The sequence below is a fragment of the Martes martes genome, assembly GCF_963455335.1.
Source record: "Martes martes genome assembly, chromosome: 10".
In the NCBI taxonomy this organism is placed as follows: domain Eukaryota; kingdom Metazoa; phylum Chordata; class Mammalia; order Carnivora; family Mustelidae; genus Martes; species Martes martes.
The window spans coordinates 45,966,998-45,989,319 of NC_137898.1; the positions used below are offsets into that span (position 1 = coordinate 45,966,998).

General features: G+C 46.7%; 1 protein-coding gene across 1 annotated transcript in view; it reads right to left on the reverse strand.

Moving 5' to 3' along the window:
• Positions 1-5,893: 5,893 nt before the first annotated feature.
• INSC (INSC spindle orientation adaptor protein) overlaps positions 5,894-22,322 on the reverse strand; it is an 86,900-nt gene continuing 70,471 nt past the window's right edge. Inside the window, exons 9-12 of the mRNA XM_080816914.1 lie at positions 18,434-18,500; positions 14,181-14,336; positions 12,595-12,671; positions 5,894-6,463 (exon numbers count right to left, since the gene is read on the reverse strand). Coding sequence (XP_080673040.1) covers positions 6,335-6,463; positions 12,595-12,671; positions 14,181-14,336; positions 18,434-18,500 — 429 coding nt within the window. The 3' untranslated portion in view covers positions 5,894-6,334. The remainder of the gene's footprint in view (positions 6,464-12,594; positions 12,672-14,180; positions 14,337-18,433; positions 18,501-22,322) is intronic.

Genomic DNA, 22,322 nt, shown 5'->3' on the forward strand with positions numbered 1-22,322 from the left:
TGATTTGTCTTTGATGCTTTATTCTGAAACTAGACAAAGGAGTATCTGTTTTAGACATTTTACTGGTATTGATCAGGAACCGCCCAGGATTTCTATTTTTTTTTTAAAGATTTTATTTATTTATTTGGTGCAGAGAGAGAGAGAGAGACAGACAGACAGACAGAGATCACAAGTAGTCAGAGAGACAGGGGGAAGCAGGCTCCCCGCTGAGCGGAGAGCCAGATGTGGGACTCGATCCCAGGACCCCGAGATCATGACCTGAGCCGAAGGCAGAGGCTTAATCCACTGAGCCACTCAGGCGCCCCCAGGATTTCTATTTTGATTAAGTCATATTTCATTGTTTCATTCCTAGTCTCTTTCTCCCTGAAATTAATCTTCATATCTATTACTGCAATTTTAACAAGTGAATATCTAAGCTCATGTATCAATGCTTAAAAATTAGTTAAAAATGAAAACTATTTTTTTTCAAATAAAGAGAATGTTCAGACTTTGCCAAAACATTCTCCTTCTATTTCTCAGGTCAAGCATCTTACATTTGGGTTTATGTGCACATGGATGCAGTAAGATGTATGCGCACCAAAGTGAAATGATCATGGCTTTGGTGCTGGATAGTCTGCTGAAATCCTGTTTTCTGTTACCCTTGATGCATTGTTGGGCAAAATGTAAAATCTCTCTAAACCTTGGTTTCCTTATCCATAAGAAGGGATTAATAATGACTACTTAACGTGGTCATTTTAGAAATTTCGTGAAGTCCTGTTTGTTACAGTGCCTGGCACGGAACCCATGCTCCCCCAAATGGCGGCTATGGTGATTGTCGTTGTTATTTCTTGGTTCCAAGTCCCAGCTCTTCCATTAATTTGCTGTGCAATTCTAGGCAAGTCTTGTTGCTCCTATGTGTAGGACGTAGAAATGGGACTAGATAGTCCCCACATCATTTGCAGGATTAAAGTCTGCTCCTAATACACTATGGGTTTGTATTTGAAGCATCACCAAGAGTGACCAGGCAACTGGATAGATGCAAAGGTGGGATTTGGGGGACAGTAACTGCCACCACATTTATTGCGCATTGGGCATTAGGCATTATTCTAAGCTTTTTCCATGTCTTAACACATTTAATTCTCACAATGACTCTATGATTAAGGCACTATCCTTATCCCATCTTACAGAGGAGGAAACTGAGGCACGGAGAGGTTATGTGCCTTGCCCCAAGTCACAGAGTGAGTAAAGGGTAGAGCCAGGATTCAAAATAAGATAGGCTGCGGAGCCCATATTTTTTTAACCATTATGTTTTACAGCTTTTCTAAGGGCACTGGCTTATTGACAACTAAAACCCCAAGTAATCCCAGGACTTTCTCATTTTTACTTTTCTTTCCTGGCCCCGGGGCAGTCCCTCACAGTATGCTGGCTGGAGGATTGTGGATCTACAAAAGTCCAGAGCTATGTCTACCCTCTAGTAGGCGCCACGTGCTAAGTGCCAGCTCTCTTCCCAGTAAACGTCTGAAGTCAGACAGATGTGGCTGCACGCTCCACATTGGTAGTAACTATTCGATTTGGCAACATTGCTTAACCTCTCCAAGCCTCCTTTTCCCATCTGCAGTGGAAGGTATAAAAAGGAATATTAACAATAATAATTCACAAATGTGAGAATTCTGAGAGGTAGTACATGGCACAATGACTGCAGGCAGCAGCTGGTCACTAAATTCGGATCAGCATTCGTTCCCACCTTGGGGCAAACAGCAGGTGGAGCCACTGAGCCCTAAGGAAAGGCTCCTTTCTGCCCAACTTGTTCTGAGTCTCAGAGTGGGATTTCCTGCCCGGGGAGCCCAGAAGCTGTCCCAGATACAGCCAAGCCCCCAGTTCACACCGCAGGCTGCTGTAGATTGGAGGGACTTTGAGGGTTTCCTCAGCTGAGACCACGTCCTGCCATCTTGCCTCCCACCCCTTACAGCCTAGAGAGCAGGGGCAAGGCGTTCTCCCGCTACCAGCAGGTTGTAACTGTAAATTCCATCAAAGCCTGATGCCACCCTTTCATTTACTTTCAAACAGTCTTTTTCTTTCCGAATAACATTATTAAAAAGAAAATTTTTGGCCTGAGTTTTCCATTTTGTGTCCAGCTCCTTTTTCTTCCTTCTCTTTTGGTTTTTGATAACATGTCCCTTTTGTGTCATATCATACATTTGTGGGTGTTACAAAAGATGTTAGGGGTACAGTCATTATTCTGAAGTTGAGTAAAGCCAGAGAACGATGTGACGAAGCTGCAGGCTTCCCAGGGGCAGTGTGCTCTCCCCCAGCATCTTACAGTAGAAGCTTCCATTACGACTTGTGCATCCCAGTGCCTTTGAGCTCTTGGCTCCCTCCATCTTCAATCTTCTCTTCCTTTTATTTTTATTGTTAAGACTTAATCTCTTTAGCTTAAGGCTCACAGCAAAATTGGGGGGGAGGTACAGAGATTTCCCACATACACCCTGTCCCTCCCCACTTTCACCGTCCCCCACCAGAGCGGCACATTTGTTTCAACGGATAAACCCACATGACACATCATCATCGCCCGAGGTCCACAGTTCACACTGGGGTTCACTCTTGGTGTCTGAGCAAAGCTATTACCAGGTGATCCGCCATACAGTATCCTATAGAGAGTATCGTCACTCCCGTAAAAATCCTCTGTGCTCTGCCCATTCATCACCTCCACCCCAACTCCTGACAACCGACCTTTTCACTGACTCCATAGTTTTGTTTTTACCAGAGCACCATATAACTGGGATCATACAGTAAAGAACCTATTCAGATTGGCCTCTTTCACTTAGTAATATGCATTCATCCTTGTCTTTTCCTGGGCTAACGGCTCATTTCTTTTTAGTGCTGAATAGAACCATTGCCTGGATGTACCAGTTTATTTATCAACTCACCTGTGGAAGGCCACATCACTTCCAAGTTCTGGCAATAGTGGATAAAGCTGCTACGATCATCCACGTGCGAGCTTTTGTGTGGACATAGTTTTAACTCCTTTGAGTAAATACTGAGGTGTATGATTACTGGATTGTATGGTAAGACATGTGCTAAGACATACACTTGTATGTTTAGTTTTGTAAGAAAGACCAAAACTGTCTCATGAAGTGACTGGTCCTGCTTGCATGCCCATTGGCAATGAAGGAATGATCCTTGCCAGAACTGGCTTTGTCAGTGTTTCAGATCTGGGCCATTCCGTTGGGTGTGTAGTAGTATCTCATTGTTGCTTTAATTAAATTTCCCTTATGACATGATACAGAGCATCCTTTCATTTGCTCATTTGCCATCTATATATCTTCTTGGTGAGGTGTCTGTTAAGGTCTTTGGCCTAATTTCTAATAAGGCTATTTATTTTCTTATTGTCAAATTTGAAGAATTTTTTGTATATTTTGGAGATGAGACCTTTACCAAATGTGTCTTTCACAGAATTGTCTCCCTGTCTTGGCTTATCTTCTCATTCTCTTGGCATTGTCTTTCACAGAGCGGAAATTGTTGATTTCAGTAAAACCTGGCTCATGAATTATTTCTCTCATGGGTCATGACTTTGATGTTATATCTAAAAAGTCATCACCACACCCAAAGTCATATCAATTTTCTCCTATGTTACCTTCGGAGAGTTTTATAGTTTTGTGTCTTACATTTCAGTGTGTGATCCATTTTGAATTTTCATGAAGGATATAAAGTCTGTGTCTACATTCAATTTTTTCTTTCATTTTTTTCCTTTTTGTTTCAATTTTTTGTTTTCAATTTTTTCTTTACATTTCAATTTTTCATTCTGTTGTCCCAGGACCATTTGTGGAAAAGACTACCTTTGGTTCTCTTTCCTGTCTTGGCTCCTTTGTCAAAGATCAGCTGACTATATTTATGGGGACGTATTTCTGTATTGTCTATTCTGTTTGTGTAATCTATCTGTCTAGTCTTTCACCAATACCATAATGTCTTGATCACTATAGGTTTATAGGAAGCTTGAAGGTAGGTAGTGTCAGTCTTCCAACTTTGGTCTTCAGTATTGTGTGTTATTTACCTTCTGTCACTTGTTGACATTTTCACTAATCGTGCGAAAGCAGTGGTAGGTAAAATCATACCATGATCGGATTGAGGTAGCAGTACCACACTGTTCTTACCCTCATCGTATATTTTACTGCCGCACTTAAAGTACTTTTGTCAACTGCCAGTTTCACTTAGAAAGACTCTGGATGAAACAGCACAAATTATGAATGTCATTAAGTACTGACCCTTTAGGAGACATCTTTTTTCTATCTTCAGGGTGCTAACAGGAGAATTACACTTCAGGCACCTCTGCGGTGTGCCAGACTAGGATGGGTGTCAGTTTCAAGAGAAAAGCACTTGTGTGATTATCTGGATCACAAAGGGAACTCCTTGCTTCCAATGGAATACTGTTTTTACTTGAGAGAATAAGTGACAGAAAAACTATGGTTACTGAGACTGAAGAAGTATTTGGCAGTCATCGTCACAAAAACAAAGCGAGCTTGTCGCTCCAAACAAAACAGCGGATGGTGTTTGCGGCCAATGCTAAAATCTGAGCTCTCAAGTTGTTGATGAGATCAGAAGTGATCTTAATAGAATTTGCTGCCATATGGGGAAAGGTGTCAACATTTAGATAATTTGCATAACTCAGTGAGATATATCAAAAATCTTATTCCTAAAAGTAGAAGCTTGGCACAAGCACTCAGAAGACCTTGACTTGAATCCAGGGCCTGCCACTTCCTTGCTACTTCAGCTCCATTGTCTCATGTGAAAATAATGAGTTTCCTCTGTTTCCTCATCTGTAAAGTGGGCATCATAGCTACCTCGCAGAGTTGCACAAGAACAGAATAAATAATATATAATATATAGTAATAAATATTAATGTATACTCATAAGAATATATAAATATATATTACATACGCAATATATAAATATATAAAACAAGGGCTTGGCACATGGCAAATATTGTACAAGAAGTTTGTTATTGTTGCGATTATCACTGTTATCTTTGTCATCATTTTAGGTGGAAGGACCCTGATATCACCTTTCTCTATAGCATAGGACTTCAGAGCAAAGGTTCTGGGAATAGATATTGCTGGGTTCAGATCCTAGCACCACTTACTAGTTAGTGATCTTGGGCAAAAGGATTTAATAATACAGTGACATCTCATGTGATTATTATCAGAAATAAATGAGATCACGCATATGAAATGCACAGATCAGGACAGGATACATGACGTTAACTCATTTAGACTAGTAATAGGAGTTCAAGACATGTTTCTTGAATCGTGTAAAATCATATAACAATATGATGATATGAAGCCTTTCAGAAGGATTTATAGTTTGTTTGTTTTTTTAAATATTTTTAAGCAATGATGTTGGCAAACCAGCTCTCTGGAAAAAAAAAAAAAAACCTCTGAGTTATAACATCATCTAATTTCTGAGATGTAAATACTCCCACCATTGCCAGTTTCAAGCTACCAAAATGAGATCACTGAATGCAGAATTGGAGAGAAATTCTCACGGTTGTCCCTTGCAAGCTGGCAAGAGCCAGCTCTGGCACACCACTACTTTCAAGTACACTTTTGAAAAGATATCATTTACTGAGGATCCCAGTCACCAGGAAGTTACACAAGAGCAGAGAAGTCTAGGGAAACTAAGGTTCTGGAGACTTCAGAAATCTCTTTGATTTCTCACTAAATCCCTCAGAACTTGACCCATTCGTGCACTTATTAAAGCAATACAACTCTCTACACAGTTTTAATAGTTGGAAAGGATTTGTGGACATGAAACCTTATGAATGAAGAATTTGGTCTAAGATGTCATATAACCTGAAAATACAAGACACATTCTGTATGATTTCATCTGGTAAAGAATAGAAACTTCCTTCCAGTATATTCTGTCCAACTATGAAATTTATTTAAAATCTTTTAGAAAAGAACAAGACATATTTAAAAAAAAAAAAGTCAGAGTCTACTGGGCAGTAAATATACTTTGGTTTTAAAAGGGGAAAAAATGAAGCAAGATTATATAGTGAGAGTAGAAAAAGCAAGATGACGGGAAATCGCCCATGATAATTGGAGATGTTAGGCACTGTGCCTTTCAACATCGGTAACTGAAAAGTCACAGAAGTCAAAGATAAAAATACAAAAGACTCCCAGGCCCACAGACTGCCTGATGCTGTTGCTAGACTGTTTAGCCCTCTGTCCATTTCCTATAAAAAATAAATTAAGTATAAATAAGGAGGTGAGGGAGCTGGTGTGTACGCAGGTGTGTTCACGGGTACGTACTCAGGGAGGGCATGAGAATGGGGCCCAATGCCTTTCCTCTCCCGCACTCACTACACAAAACTCTCCTCCATGTTGCTACAGAGTAAGAAAGAGTCCACAAGCCGGGGCTGGACCAGCTGCTGGAAGTCAGAGTCCTGCAGGCCTTCAGGGCAGACCCCGGCCAGTCTCCGCAGCGCAGCCTAGGGGGAAACAGAAGAGGTGACACAGGTCAGACTAGGCTCTGCTCAGGTGCATGCATCCCCCTCCACTGCCCCGGGAAGTACATTCCAGGAAGTGGCTCCTGTAGCAGTCATTTTGAGTCAATCATCACTTCGGTCACCTGACACCTTCGTGATGGGGTCCTTTTGGCCATCTGGTGTCATTTGTACCTTGATCATTATGGTGGGTGTCATCTGACAGCTTTCGTGATCTTAATAATGGTTCTGCCATTTTGGTTTTTCAATCAGCTTAGGAACCTGGTTGTTCTAAACATCTGTCATTAAAAAAATCTGGTCCACTTGCTGACATGTTTAAGTTCAAGATTTGTTCATGCCGGGACTGTAACTAACAGAAGCATGAGTGGAATGATATCCTTGTTTCCGGGTCCCTAGAGTATAGCAAGGGCTATTTATTGACCCGTACATTTAGCAAGGTTCTGACAAAGCATTATGGGATGGGAAAGAGGGAAAAGAAAGAGGAAGGAAGGTCATAAAACTGAAGGAGATGGAGGTTCTGAGCTGGAAAGAGAGGTACTGGATGGGTGACACCACTGGCCAGGTCCCCCTGCGCTGGGCATTTCACTCTTCCTTGAGAGCTCTATCCTGTTTTATGTCCCTGCACCCTCGCTCAGCTCTTCTCCATGACACAAAGCTCCTCCCCACTTTTTCTGAGCCACCAGGTACATTTATCCTGTGGGCCTGGTCCACTGTCATCTCCTCTGGGAAGCCTTCCCTGATTCCTTGAAGCAGAGACAGTCCCTCCCTCCTCTGTGTGGCCTGGGTCCCTGCGTGGACCTCAAACTTCTCACCCTCAACTGCAACTGTTTTTTTTTTTTTTTAAGATTTTATTTACTTATTTGACAGACAGAGATCACAAGTAGGCAGAGAGAGAGAGGAAGGGAAGCAGGCTCCGTGCTGAGCAGGGAGCCCGATGTGGGGCTTGATTCCAGGACCCTGGGATCATGACCTGAGCTGAAGGCAGAGGCTTTAACCCACTGAGCCACCCAGGTGACCCTGCAACTGGTTTTGAGGGGTTTGTCTCCCACACTGGACTCTGAGCTCCTCAAAGATAGAGACTGTTTTATTTTTCTCTCCTCTATAGCAGGTAAGACAGAGGGGTTGGCATAGGGCCCAATAAATGTCTGTTAGGGGAAAAAAAAAAAAAAAAGAACAAATGAAATGCTTTAAACAGAGTTCTATTGCTAGAGCAGCCCGAAACTCCATGTGGGCTGTGCGCCTACCAGTCAGCTGAGACAGTGCATGCTAAGTGCTCAGTGAATTTTCATTCCTTCCCTCTTCTTGGACCTGTACACAGCAAGAAGCAAGGCGAGAGATTAAGCCCTCCCACTCCCCCTGCCAACCTGGGAAACAAAGAGAGGGGATATCTGGAATGGCAGAAGCAGCAAAAAAAAAAAAAAAAAGAACACCAACATTACTCAGTATCTACACATAGTTATTTCATTTAATCCCTATAGGTTACTACAAGGTAAGTATCATGATCTTCGGTTTGGAAATGAGGAGACAAAGGCTCAGTAGGGGAAAACGGCCTTCCTGAGATCCCACAGAAGTCCCACTCCAAGGCCCTCATACTCATCCACACAGGAAGACTGGTACGAGCCCAGGACAAGGGGTCATATTGAGCACAAGGCAGGCAGAGGCCTATTACCTACACCTATTGCTGAGAAATCACCAAGTTGGTAAAAAGAAAAGAAGGCTTAAGATGGTTGTCGGACAAACAGATGCCACCATGTCCAAGGTGGATCAAGGAGAGGGGACCTATGTCTCTATGCACGTAACCAGGGTCTGAAACACCAGTGGTAAGAAGTGGACTCCAGGAGTCCTGGCTCTCCTGGGGTAGAAGTTCCCCTAAGAGCTATGGAGGCTGAACTCCATGGCACTTTCTGATTCCTCTTGGCTCCAACTGGGAGAAATAACTCTATAACCCTTGGTTTGTCACAGAAAAAAATGGAACCTGAGATCTTCAGCAGAGGAGGCTCTGAGGCCACTGAGGTATTTTACATCATCGGGAGGAAAATAAAGCAAGAGGGAGTGACAAAGAAAAAGAAATGGGGAGAAAATAGACTCATGAGGAAAGAGAATGAGCTAGAAGAAGAAAATAGAGAGACAGAGAAAAAGACACAACAGAGAAATGGAACACGGAGGAAAAGTCAAAACAAAGAGGCAGAGATGAACTGGTGAAAGAAAAGAGATCAGGCACGAGAAAGAGATGGAAAGAGAGAGAGAAACGGTGACAAAGATAAAGAGAGTGTCTTGGGGATGGGGGGCTAACGGGACGGAGGTAGGAGCAGGTGAGGAGCCAGAATGGGAGGAAAGGGAGGGAGTGGGAAGCAGGGAGAAGGTTGAGGGGATCAAAGAAGGAGTAAAGGGAAAGAAGGAAAGAGAGAAAAACCTCTGAGAGAGGAAAGCTCTAGAGGAGACAAAAAGAAAAAATAAAATGAGAGAGAAAGGGGGGCAGGTGAGAGGGAAATAGAGAGAGAGAGAAGTTCCAGTAGCCTCCCGGCTGAGCGTGGAGCCCAGAGCAGGGCTCAATCTCACAACCTTGAGATCATGACCTGAGCTGAAATCAAGAGTTGAACGTTTAACCGACTGAGCCACCCAGGCACTCCCTGGCCTGTAGTTCTCTTTTATTAGGGTGAGAGAGCAAGAGATGGGGGTAGAGAGAGAGAAAGAGAGAGAAGAGCTGAAAAAAAAAAAAAAAAAGGGAGAAGGTGGGGAGGGAAAGGGAATGAACTAGAAACAGACCTGAAAAAACACAAAGGCAAACAGACTCCCTCATCTCCCCAGGGTCCCCAGGAAGCCTGTGGGACAGGAACCCAAACCAACTCAGAGCACCCCCTCCTCAGCATCCCAGAGCTCAAAGGACCCATCCCCCTTCTGAAGACTGTCTCTGGGCCCCTGCGTCCCTTGGAGGGTTAACAGCCAGTCATCCCAGGATCTCCTTCCCAGACAGTCTGAAAACACCCAAGCCCAGCAGCCCACTGACAAGCCTCCTCATTAAGGAAAAATCAATTCTGTTTGCGAGAGGCAATCTGCACTGCTACTTTCCCAGATGTGGGAGACAATAAATGAAATGTCCTCCTTCCCCTGAGGAGAGCTGTTGAAGCCTGGGAGAAGGCCGTGGGGAAGGCAGGAGAGGTAGCCTCCAACTCCATCTGCCAGCCCAGCCACCCAGTTGCCCCCATTGCAGCAGCCGGGGGCCCACACTCAAATGTGGAGCGCCTTCTAGGAGCCAAATCAGCAACACCTGCCCATTCTGGGGCCTGGGATGGGAAGACAAGTCTAAACAGCCCTTGGCCAGGCAAGAAACAGTCCCCAAACCCAAGGTTCTATGGAGACGCCAAGAGCCGGAAGAGGGCCCCAGCCCTAAGAAGGTTCCTGACTAGTTGGGGAGAAACACAAAAACCCACCAGGAGCTGAGGTAGCAATTCCAGGGCCATAAGACATGGGGGAGAAAACATGGCTGAAAACAAGAAGGTCTGGCCGCAACGTCAAACCCTTCGGCGTCAGGCAGGCCTAGGTTTGGATTCCAAGAGCCTCCCCTTCTAACACCTGGTACCCTGGATCACATAACCTGCCTCCTACTGAAGAAAACAAAATCCCAGCCTTCGGGCCCGGGTGCACACTGTGTGTTCCCTGCCTCTGAGCCACAGATGGTTCCTGGGACACTTCACAGACGAGAGGGAGTCTCGTCTAAACCTTGAAGGGGCTGTTGGCAGAGGGAGAGAAAGGGCATCTGCCGAGGACAGGGGCCAGGGCAACGTCAGGGTGGCTCTCAGTACTCTGGCCTGGCCGAGCGGGACCGGGCCAGGAGGCAGTGGGAGGCTTTCTGGCCCCGGCGGTGTGCTCCAGCCAGCCTGTGTAGGGCTGGAGACGGTAGACCATCGATAAGGGGAATCATGGAAGGGCCCGTGACGGAAGTGTCGTAACTGTAAAATTAGGGTTAGCCCAGAAGCCACATGAAGGGTGGATTAGGAAGTGAGGAGCTCTCTTCACCATCCCATGACCCACCCTCCAGGAAAAATGTAATCCCCTTTCCACCGGGAAGACCTTCAAGTGATTAAAGATGGTGGCCAAGCCCTTCTGCGTGTTTTACTTCAAACTAAGTAGGATGATGGACAAGGAACTGTGACAGGCCCACGTGTTGCCTGGAGACTTATGGCTCCCCACTATTGCCTCAGGGCCTCATAGTGCTGGGCACTTGCAGGCCCCCTGAGCTGTGGAGATAATGGCAGTTGGGGCCAATGATTGTGTTTGCCCCCCATTAACTCTCTCCACCTGACTTCCTAAGCCAGACAGAATAAAGAAGTTCTGTGAACTTGGAGGGAAAAATTACATCGCTCCACCTACTAACCTCCAACAGAAAATTAGCATCTCTTTCAGTTGCCAGTGCTGCTAGACCGCGAAGTCTCAACAATTCCTGCGACTCCTGAGCCAATAAAAGTCACAGAGCAATGCTTGTCAGAGGTACTGTCAGATACCATTTATGCTTACCGCTAGTCAAGATTATAATACTCATTAGACCCACTGCTTTCTTATTATTTAATTTCTTTCTCTTATTTAATGTGTTCATTAAAAGTACATATGTTAGTATATCACCTATAAATACTCTAATGATTATTTTAATAGAATTAGTCTCCTTAATCCTATATATTTTGGTTTATGCGTTTAAAACATTATCCTTAGAAGGGATCTAGAAGCTCTACCAGATCACCAAAGGCACAAAACAGTTAAGGTTCTCCATGTACCAGAATCAAAACCTTATGAGAGCAGATATGTTTGTCTTTTCTTCTCCCCACAGCTGTATCCCCATAGCTTAAAGGGTGCCTGGCACACAGAATCACTCAGTAAATATGTACTGAATAAGATTTACAAGCGCTTAGGGTCCTACTCAATGTCACACAGCTCATTAATGGTAAAACCAAGACAGGTGTGTCTCACTGCAATGCCCTCCTGTCTTCACAACATACAACATCTATCAGGAGCTCCCAAAAATGAGATGAGCTTAGTCTAGAAATAATTGGATGTGGAGCGGGCTTTACTGTGACCCAGCTCAAAGGCCCTCCAGATCCATCACTACCCCCATGTTCTTTGAGGACCAACCAAGAATCTGGTACTCCCTTCTGAAAGCTAAATGACCTGTTTATACATTGGCTTCCCTGCCTCCTCATGCTTCCAACTGGAGGCTGCTCTATTTGGGGATTTAGGACAGCTCCTGCAGGGAGGAATGTAGAGACAAAACATGCACCCCCAGCTGGTACAGGGGATTCGTTCATGGTGGCCTCAAGCAGCGAGGAGAAGTTGGGTGGGGACCTTGTGAGATGCACTTGTCTGGTTCAGGTTGAAGATCCTGGTGAATAACACCCTTTGTCCTGTCCTACTGCCTCCAGTCCTATCCCACAAAAGACGGAGGGAGCTATAGAGCTGGAAGGGTGCCAGTAAAGGGGCTCTGTCCAAGGGGATGGAAGGCTTTTCTCCCAGTGTCCCCTTTAGAACAGGCAGGAGACCTCCACATCCTAGCTCCCATTGCTGCAAGCATCATGGTGTCACTGCCAGCTCGCAGCATTCTGCCCACCAGCCATCCTGCTTTCCGTGTGCTGTTAAGACTCCTCAGAACCTCAAAGGTTCATGGTTCCTAAAAGTACAGGTCAGGGGAGGGTTCCCCAGCCCCCCATCTTTCACATGTGTGACCTCATATCATTTTCTTCACAATTCTTTTTAAGATTTATTTATTTATTTGAGAGAGAGAGTGTGTGTGTGCATGAGCTGGGGGGAGGGGCAGAGGGAGAGGAAGACAAGCAGACTCCCCACTGAGCAGGGAGCCCGATGCAGGCTGGATCCCAAGACCCTAAGATCACGACCTGAGCTGAAACCAAGAGTTAGAAGCCCCGCTGACAGAGCCACCCAGGTGCCCCTTTTCTTTTCACAGTTTTGTGAATGAAGTGAAACATCCTCATCACCATTTTGAAGAGAAGAGTTGAGTGTAGAGAAGTCTCATGGCTTATGCAGGGCAACTGAGGCCTCGGCTGGTCTCCTGGCCCTGGCCTGCAGTCCCGAAGCCTGGGGAGGAAGCTGGAGGACTTTGGAGAACTCACCAGACAGGCCACGAGCACAGCATCACTGCTGTTCCTCTCAGAGGGTGACCTGCAGAGCTCGATGAGGCGGGACATACCTGCGGGAGACACACACGAACGTCATGCCCAGGAAGGGGACGGACCCGGCCAGGCCTGACCCAGAGGTGCTCGTTCTCCCTCACACCTTCTGCGTGGGGCACTGTAGAGCGAGGTGACTCCTGGGCCCCACCAGCTCACCAACGAGCTGGGGAACGGGGGCTGAACGCCCCCCACCCCGGAGGAGCTTGTGGTGGAGACCTTCTGCTCCCTTGGGTATGAGCGGACCCCAGTCAGGGCCCGCACTGAGCTCGGGAAGACTGCAACAGGATGTGTGCGGGACCTCGGGGAGAGAACTTCCTGGGTGGGTATTTCTGATTTTGCCGGAACTCTATCGAATGTTTACATCATTATCAGCAGGACTGCCCAATACTGTTTTCCCCCAAATGCCTATCTCAGTCAGAAAATACGTTGCTGCTAAGACGACAGAAAACCTCAGAGTGAGGAGGCTAATGTTTCCTCAGCCTTTACAGAGGAAAGGTAAATAAAGGCCTGGGCTTTTCAGTGTAAGTGGACTTTTTACAAACTTCAAAACACAAAAACAAAATAAAAAAGCAACTCATGAGATATTAATAAAAAGGTATAAAGAAACATTTTGTGTGTTTACCTTCCAGAAAGTCTTTCTGGAGCCGGAAGCCTGGGCCACCTCATGTCCTTTGCCAGGGACCTGCATGACAGGCAGCAAGGCCATGCCTGTCCCCATGCCCCTACCTGGGGCACCCTTTCTCAACCACCACACTGCAATAAGGCCTCAGACCGTGGCTGAGGCCTCACCTCCTTGCTAGAACATTCCTTGATCCACCCGGGTAAATGTGAGCTACCTTCCCTGTGCGCCAACGAGACTTGGACATGTTCTGAACGTTGCTCTGTGGTATTCAAGCGCACGTTTTCCTTCCCACATCTGCCACCCCGTGAGGCTGTAAGCCCCAGTGGTCAGGACAATGTTACCATCAGGGTGACAGTCGCAGGGGCCAGGATGGAGTCGTCGAGCAGGGAGTGGGTGCTCTGAACCCCTCCACTGGGTAAATGTGATGAACTGAATGCACGAGTGATTTAACGTGTGAATTAATTAATAAATGAGTGAAAAGTGAGTAAAAGAAGCGACGAATGAGTTAACGAATGGACAAAAGGATGAGGTCATGAGTGAATCAACAAATGAGCGGGTAAGGAAACAAGAGAGGAAGCGGATAATCGAGTGAGGGAGTGAAGGATGGAATGGAACAAGTGAATGAAGGAACAGGGTTCTAAGTGGGAAGTCTGCAGGGGAGTCACGGTTCCATCCGACTTCAGCCTCTCTGGGCCCTTCTCCTCTGTAGCTTTGGCCCCAGCTTACAAGCTAGATGAGGGACTGCACATGGGCCCCCTTTCCAGCGTTTTCTGGAGGCCCAGGGAGAGTACGGCTCACCTCTGCCAGGCTTGACTCCGAGTCATCCGTGGCTGCCATGAGACTGGGGCTGCTTCCCTCCCCACACCTGCCTTCCCCCCCTCCTGCCGCAGACAACACCACTTACAGCTCAGCCGCACAGCCTCCCGGGCCACTTCTGGGTCTCGGCTGAGACGGGCCAGGGTCACCGCAGCCTTCTGCTGGACTCGCTCGCAAGCTGCCACCTCGGCAGGCGTTCCAGACCTTGGCTTCTCGGACAGCATGCCCATGATAAGCTGGACCCCTGGGTAGGAGGCAAAGAACAGGTGGCACCTGCCCCAGCAGGGAGCCTTCCACCCGGGGCCAGCTGGGTAGAAGGCTGCAAGAGCTGGAGACTTAGGGGGTCTCAACCCCGGGAAGGAAGCTGGATGAGGTCATCGCTTTTACTCCTGCCCTGAGGATATCTCTGACTCCACGTACTAAGTCACTACACTTGAAAGGGACGTGGGAAGATATCCCTTTTCATTTTTTAAATGTTATTTCTGAGCTTTTATTATATGCATGGCACTATATTGAATACATAATAAATGCATGATCCCCTAAAACCTCCCAGTAGCCTCATGAACTAGATACTAGTATAATTCACTGTGAGGCCCAGGGAGAAGGGAAGTCTCTTCTCCAGGGTCACACCTGAAGTAGCTGGGGAGCTGGTATCAGAACTCAGGTAATCTGGTTATTCTCCAAGCCTCCTTCATCTCCAATTCTGCTGCACCTGAGATCGATCCAGAGGGGATGGGGTGCCAGGAGAGGTGACCCGAACCTGGGCTGGATAACCAATAGAGCAAATGTTTTAGAGGGAATTCAAGCACGGGAGGAGGGAAGGTAGCTGGATTGAGAGCTGTAGTCCTGAACTGGGTCAGCTGAAAAGACTTACCACCCTCCCCTGAAACCAGAGCTGTCTTCTGATTGCCCCACAAACCCACCTCCACATTGATTCCCACCTCTGTGACTCTGCCTCCTAATTTTTCTGCATGGATGTCCTTTTCCTTCTCACACTCCATTTAAATAATTCCCATCCTGCAGGTTGTAGTAAAAGTCCTTCTCCTAGGAGAGGTGTTTCCTATCTACCCCAGCCCACATCCCCTTCCCTACTCCCAGTGGCACCTGCCAGATTAGAACCTGAACCAGACATGGCCCACGGATATATTTTATGTTGCTTTGTTGCTCCACACACTGTCTAAACATTTTTTAAATTTTTGCTATTATGAAAATTGGAAGAATTCCATTAAAATTCAGATTTCCATCAAAATCCAGCTTCCAAAAAAATTGCCTCCTGACTTCACATTGGGTCCACATTTCTTCATGACAATTTGTGGAAGCTTATTATAAGCTTGCTATTTTAAATGAGCTTGACTTGGTCCCTGCTGAGTCTACATCATCCATTCATATTACCTGTTTGGGTCTACAGGCATCCAAGTTTGTAACCTCTGACCATGGAGCCAGAAGGGTCTTTAGAGATCTAGCCCAACCCCCCTACCCCCCATTTTACAGAAGAACACCCAAGGTCTGGAGAGAGAAAATGATTTCCCAAGTTCACACAGGAGTCTGTTCCAGTCCAAGACCTTAGCCACATGCCTCTCTGAATCTTACTTGAACCAAATGTGATTTCTAACTCTCCTAGATCCCACCAATGCACAGGGGCTATAGGTCACTTAGTTATGACCCTGAGACTATTCAGTCCTAGGGAGGAGCCTTTTCTCTTTCTGGTGAGCTTTGTAAATAAATGCCCCTTCCTCCTACCTACAGGCTCAAGGGACCCAGTCCCTCTTACCTCTGACACCACACATGCTAACCTTAGGGCAAGGTGCTTCTCTTCCCAAGCCTCTCGTGGACCACTGAATGAAACTCCCTATGTCCACAATGTCCCTAAGACGAGGTCAAAACCATGAATGTCCTGAGGTGTGTATGTTATAGCCTGTGAGCACATGAAAAAGGGACACCAGAATGACAACTTTGAGAAGTGCCACAGGCTCAGAAAATTTTACTAACTCCTGGTTAAGGTTCCCAACAAAGAAGCCATTTTCCCAGCCCCCACTTAGTACCTGGGATCTGATAAAGAATCAAATAGTTTCTCATATACTAGCAGGTAAACCCCAAGGGGTAAGGATTTGTGTCCATTTCCTGCATGGAAATAGCTGAAGTATCTAGAATAGTGTTTCACTCAAATATTTGTTGAATAAATATCAAATGAATGAATATGCATGCATTCACGTGAAGTCTTACAAATGTATAAAATCCAAGTTTCCTTTAAATATATACTTTGTAAGTCTTATCTAGAAAAAGATAAGATGCCATGAAATTGGGGCTGCCTAGGAAAATCCAGACTGTTTCCAAATCCTGCACAGGCTCAATTCCAGAAAAATTGCCTGAAGGTTGGGAGTTACATCTTCGGAGACCAGACCCCAAGGCCCTGTTCCCTCCCCAACACTCTCTCCATCTCAGCCCAGCCCCTACGGGAGAAGCCTCAAGAGGGATACAAGAGGGATACAGTGGATTGACAGGTAAGAACTTGGGCTGTCCTGGCCTGCCTCCCCGTGTAGGGGTGACAGCAGCACAGTCTCTAACTCCCCAGTCTGGCACCCATCTTCCAGTCCACACCACCAACACTCACACGCAATTCAGGCAGGACAGAGACAACATCACCAGGCTTCAGGGCAAGCCATGTCAGAGTCTCGGGCATTCCTAGTAAGAGGACCGCCTTTCAAAGCCCAGTCCCCACAATAGCCTTGTCCTGTTCCGTCCAGGATCCCACTGAGCTCCTGCGGGTGCTGGATGCCTCACCACCACAGCCCATCCCTCCAGTTCTGCCCCATCAAACACTCTTTAGCCAAGCCCTGTGAGACGGCCACTGTTTCCTGAAAGAGCAGGCGCCCTTGGCCCCGTGTCCATGCTTTGCCAGATAGTCTTCTAACAAGCTGCCTATTCATCCTCACGTCGGTCAGGGAGCTAGGTACATTCCCATTTTGCAGATGGAAAATCAGAAGTCACACAGCTAGAAAATTACAGGGTCAGCATTCAAGCCCAGCCTGTTTTCCAGTTTTCCCCGCCGCAACGCCCCTCCCTCCACTGCAATGTTTTATTGTCAATTTCACGCTATCTCACATTATCACTCTGACCCAGTTGGGCTCTCCTGCCAGGACAAAGCCAAGGACTTCTTCACCTCTGTGTGCGTTTGTTCAGCACAATGCCGGGCATGGAGTAGGTAGGTCTCTAACTGCTGACTGAACAAGCTCGTCAATAGCCCTTTGTAAGCCATCCAACCCTCTACAGAGGCCAGATGTTCCGATTCCAAATCCATAGGCCTCTGGAGACCCGCCTCCGCTGACCACTTGAACTTAAAGCTCTGAGTGCGGAAGGAACGGGCCGGGAATGACACCCCTCCGTCTCTCAGCCTCAGCTGGCTCAGTAAAGTTTTCATTATTAGCTCAATCACAAAAATTAACTCAAAATGATGTCTTTCCATTAGTGATAGGGCAATGGGGGATGGGGAATGTGTGTGTTTGTTAAAACAGCGGGACAACCTGGGAGAAGGGGGTTTAACAAGAGCAGAAGCAGCTGGCCCCAGGCTCTCAGCTCACTCGTCCTCATTAGCGTCTCGGGTTTCCAACCGGCTGCTAATTGCTCCCTTATTTCCCAGTCACAGGAAGCCCTTGCTACCCCAGCTGCAGGGCGGCAGACCTGTCCTGTCCTCCCACAGAGGCAGAGACCGAGCAGGGCCGCTCCCCGGCCAGTGAAACCCGGCCCACCTCACCTGGACTCTTCGGACAACCTGGGTGCAAGCGGGACCAGGGAGCCAGGGGGATGGCCATGCTCTCAGGGGAGGGGTCCAGGGATCAGGCCTGCCCCGACCTGCTCCCCTACCCTCACCCTCCTCAGGAGCTCCGGTTTTCTGAGGGAGGCCAATATGATAGGAATGATTGAAAGTTCAAACATATCCTCTGGCAGGGAGAGATTTTTCCTTTTTTGGATCATAATGAAATATGTGTCTACTCTTCACCACCCTAGTTAAGATAGCACCTACTAACCCCTCAGCTTGGGTGTACTTTACCCCCGCCCTGCTTTATTTCCAGCATGCCACCGGCGTCATCTGACGGGCTCTGTCTTCTCGGTCAGTGCCTGTGTCCCACGAGGACTGAAGTCCATTGAAAGCAAACAAGCACTTACATATTGGCCCGGCTCTACACATATGCATACACACAAACACACACACGCTCACGTAAGTGTGGAGACACACACCCCCAATTCTCATACCGACACACAGGCCTTCTCACAAACACAAAGGCACACGGTCCTGGAGAGCCATGTAATCCATGCAAGGTACACAGCGCTGAAAAGACATACCATTCTCCTGAATGATGTCGGAGGCACACTGCTCGAGGACAGACATGTTCGCCAAGATGGTCACAATCTGGAAAAGAGAATTGGGAATCTGAGAAAACGGGCACCCTGGAGCCAGACGGTGCTCTCTACAGACGGGGGAGCCTGGAGCTACGAACCTTTCCTTTAGCCTATGGGTCTTTCCATCCGTATGGTCCACCCTCCCATGGTATGGTCTTCCATCCTCATGGGCTCCTGCCTCCCACATGTATTTCCCCAGTGACTGGTTCCCACTCAGCAGCATGTGGCACTGGGGTGGCCCCAAGACTCCACTGGAGAAAGCAGTGTGGCTTGAGTGAAGACGGGGGGGCCCATCACCTTTCTACTGGGTATACCTAGCCCCAGACCCTGAAATGCAGACAGAACTGGCTGACCCCTTGATAGCCCCTCCCCCGGCTTGGGTTTCACTCATCCTAGCTTCTTCCCCTGATAGTGAACCCCACCTACTTTCAACCTGAAACTAATGGGTATCAAGGTCAAGCTATAGGACATGAGTAAGATTAAAGGGCAGCATTACACCACAAGTGTCATGTATTGTATGGAATCTGGTGAGAAAGTTCTTGCTCAGCTGACTTTACGAGTCTGCAGTCTACGATCCTTGCCTGTTGGTCGTCCCCGAAGGGCTCTGTCTGTAGTGAAGATATGATGAAGCCAGGTGGATAACGAGCCTGGTTACAACCATGTGGGCTGGGGAGCCAATAGCCCACCCCACCCTGGCATAGTCAAGATTGCAGAGAGAACTCACTGCCCAAAACTGGATTAAGGAATGGGCCAACAAGGGACCGCTTATAGACCCCCAAGCTGTAAGGTGCCAAAACACCACTGGAAAATGTTGGAAACTTGGCGCCTATTAACTCAGATACCACCCAAGACACTGCTCCTGACATAAATGGCCAAATGAAACCCACCCACTGCCATAGAAGCAGACAGCACTCTCGAGTGGTAATTCAAATAAATGATAAAAAAAAATAGAAAACACTTCTCATTGGTGCAGCCCTATCTCTCTCAAAAGGGTTCTTCAAAACTTGTGACACATTATAACTGGAGGCCATGTCCCCACCTCTGAGGCAGCAGCTGACAGTCTATGGAGGACAGTTTAAGAACTAGATAACGCATAGTAATGTGATGTTTACCAAGAAAGAGTACTATCTAGATTTTAATTGGTTCAACACTGGCATGTTATTCTGCATAAAAAATGCATATAACAAATCTCTTCTTCTGCACAGAAAAGAAAAAGTTTGCCATATTAATAGAGTATCTACCCCCATCCCCATTAAACATGTTGAAAAAGGATACGTGTGCTTAGGCTGCTGTGTGTCAGCCCTAAGGCTAAGCCCTGGTCAGGGGCCTGGTTAAGCATGCTGGGATGGGCTGTCAGGGGAGGAACGAGAGAATACCCCCAAAAGCTCTATCCCACAGACAACTCTGCCCCTCCCCTCAGATGTTCTATGAAGGCTTTGTCCCTACAAGCTCTTTTTCCTCCTCTTCTAAGACAGTGAGTGTGTATGGGCTGAGGGGAAGGAGTTAAAGGAAAAATATGGGTCAAAGATACAGTTAAAACATGGAAGGTTCCCCAAGAGGCTTAAAGTGCACAGTCTTACGAGGAAGGAAACGAGAGGCCAAGTCTGGGTCAGACTGTGGTTCATTGGCCTTCTATGGGCTGTTACCAGTAGCAGGGAGCTCAACCTCTCTTCCCACCACCCAGACCCACCATGCGCCAACCGTCACCAGCCAGCCATTCCAAATAAAGACACTTCCTGGACACACAGATCCAAATGGGAAGGTCGGAAGCAAGGAAGCAAGGAAGGAAGGACAAAATAAAAAAGGAAAAGGAAACCTTTGTCTGAAGCACCAGGTTCATTACGCGGCAATTACTAGCTGTGTCACGGGCCCAGGTAGGTCTTTGTGCCAGACTAATTTAGATCCTGTTAATGAAAATTACTTCCTCTTTGCAAAAGCCTATACCCCATGTGGTTTTCTGAGGTTCAGATGAAGTATTCAATTAAGCACAATTTGAATAAATGCCAATTATGCCCTGCTTTGAGTCCCCCTTCTGAAACATCCTTGCGTGTGCCCTGTGAAGTAGTGGGGAAAGGGAATCAATACTTCTTGAAGTCAAGTGCAGGCATGGGATTTTAGGGACAACTGGTTTACCTTGTTGGAGACATGACAACAATGCTGTCAGGGGACAGTGCAAGAGCTGGGCAGACAGTTTCCCCCTGGCCCAGGCTGATTCAATCCTGTCTGATGATTTTCAATTAAGTTCTAATCCTCCTGAGTGAAAGGGCACTATTCCCTCCATAGTTAATCGGTGAATACAGAGGATATCAGTCTTGAGAGACACCCCAGGTAAGAGGCAGTGCAGCGTAGTAGCTAAACACGTGGATCAGCCTAGTTCCAAATCCCGGCTCTATCATTTCTTTTCCATAGGATCTCGGCCATGGTATTTAGCCTTTCCTTGGTTGATGAAGGTGTATTAGGTTTCTATTGCTGCTATAACAAATTACCACAGGCTCAGGCTTAAAACGACACAATTTTCCCTTGTAGTTCTGAAGGTGAGAAACCTTCCACGGGTCTCGAGGAACTAACACCTGAGTATCAGTGGTGATGCATTCCTTCGAGAGGCTCTAGGGCAGAATCCACGTCCTTGCCCTTCCTGGTTTCTAGAGGCTGCTCGCATTACTCGGCTCTCGGCTCTCTGACCTCTGCTTCCTCACTCGGAGCTCACTTTCTGACCCTGACCCTCCTGCCTCATTCTACAAGAACGCCTTGTGGTAACGTCAGACCCGCATTGATAATCCAGGGTAATATTCCTTTACCAAGATCCTTAATTTTACCACACTCACAAAATCCCTTTGACCACATGACATAGAACACAGGCTTGGGGGATGAGGATGTGGACCTCTTTGGGGGGGGGGAGGGTCATTATTCAGTCTACAACAGGATAAATGTATAACATGATTCATGAGACAGTTACAAGCATTCAATGAGCTAATGTTTTGTCAAACACCCAGAACTTCTGTTCAACAAAATGAGCATAACTTCCTTCTGGGAAACAGAGCCTGAAAGTATCCAGAGCTTCAATGATTATGTCAAGGAGTCCTAACCAATGCAGCACCCCCTGTTTCCAAATGTGCTGTTAATGGGAAATCATTCCTGAAGGGAGGCGAGATCCCAGAGCAGAAGGAGCCCTTCCCAGTGGAGAACTCACCCCCCAAAAAACTCTGTGCTCGTTACTTCTGTGGTATTTTTCCTTTGGCCTCCCAAAGACTGCCTACCTTAGAAAAACCGAGGGGAATAGCAAATTGGCCCAGCCAATTAGCAGGGGACCTCCCATGTCACTGATTCAAGAAGAAATGCCCCATGTGGTAAGAAGGAAGTTGGTAAAGCCTTTTGATGTCAGCACACACACAGAGAAAAAGGTTTACTCCATGCTGGCCCAGGGCAGGTGCCCCTGGAACACTTGTCTGCAACTGATCCCAAGGCATGAACCAGGCTTGTCTTAACATTCTCAGCAAAGCCTGTCTGTGATCACACTCTGACTCTATCTCTGTCCCTTTCATTTTCTATATTGTAAACTAACATTTTTTACATTGTAAACTAGGAAGACCATATCCTGTAAAAATCAAGTGAGGATGATCCCGATAGAAGGAGCAGGTGCACTCATAGGAGAGAATTCACAACACAGAAAATCCGAGATGCATTTAATGAAAAGTTATGATTGCTTTTATGCTGTGCAGTAATTAGGACAAAAAGGCCAACATTTCATATGACTGTAATTAGAATTACTCTTTAATTGCTAGATGGAATATTTAGATTTCTACCATCACTGTGTTAACTCTCTAAAAGCTAG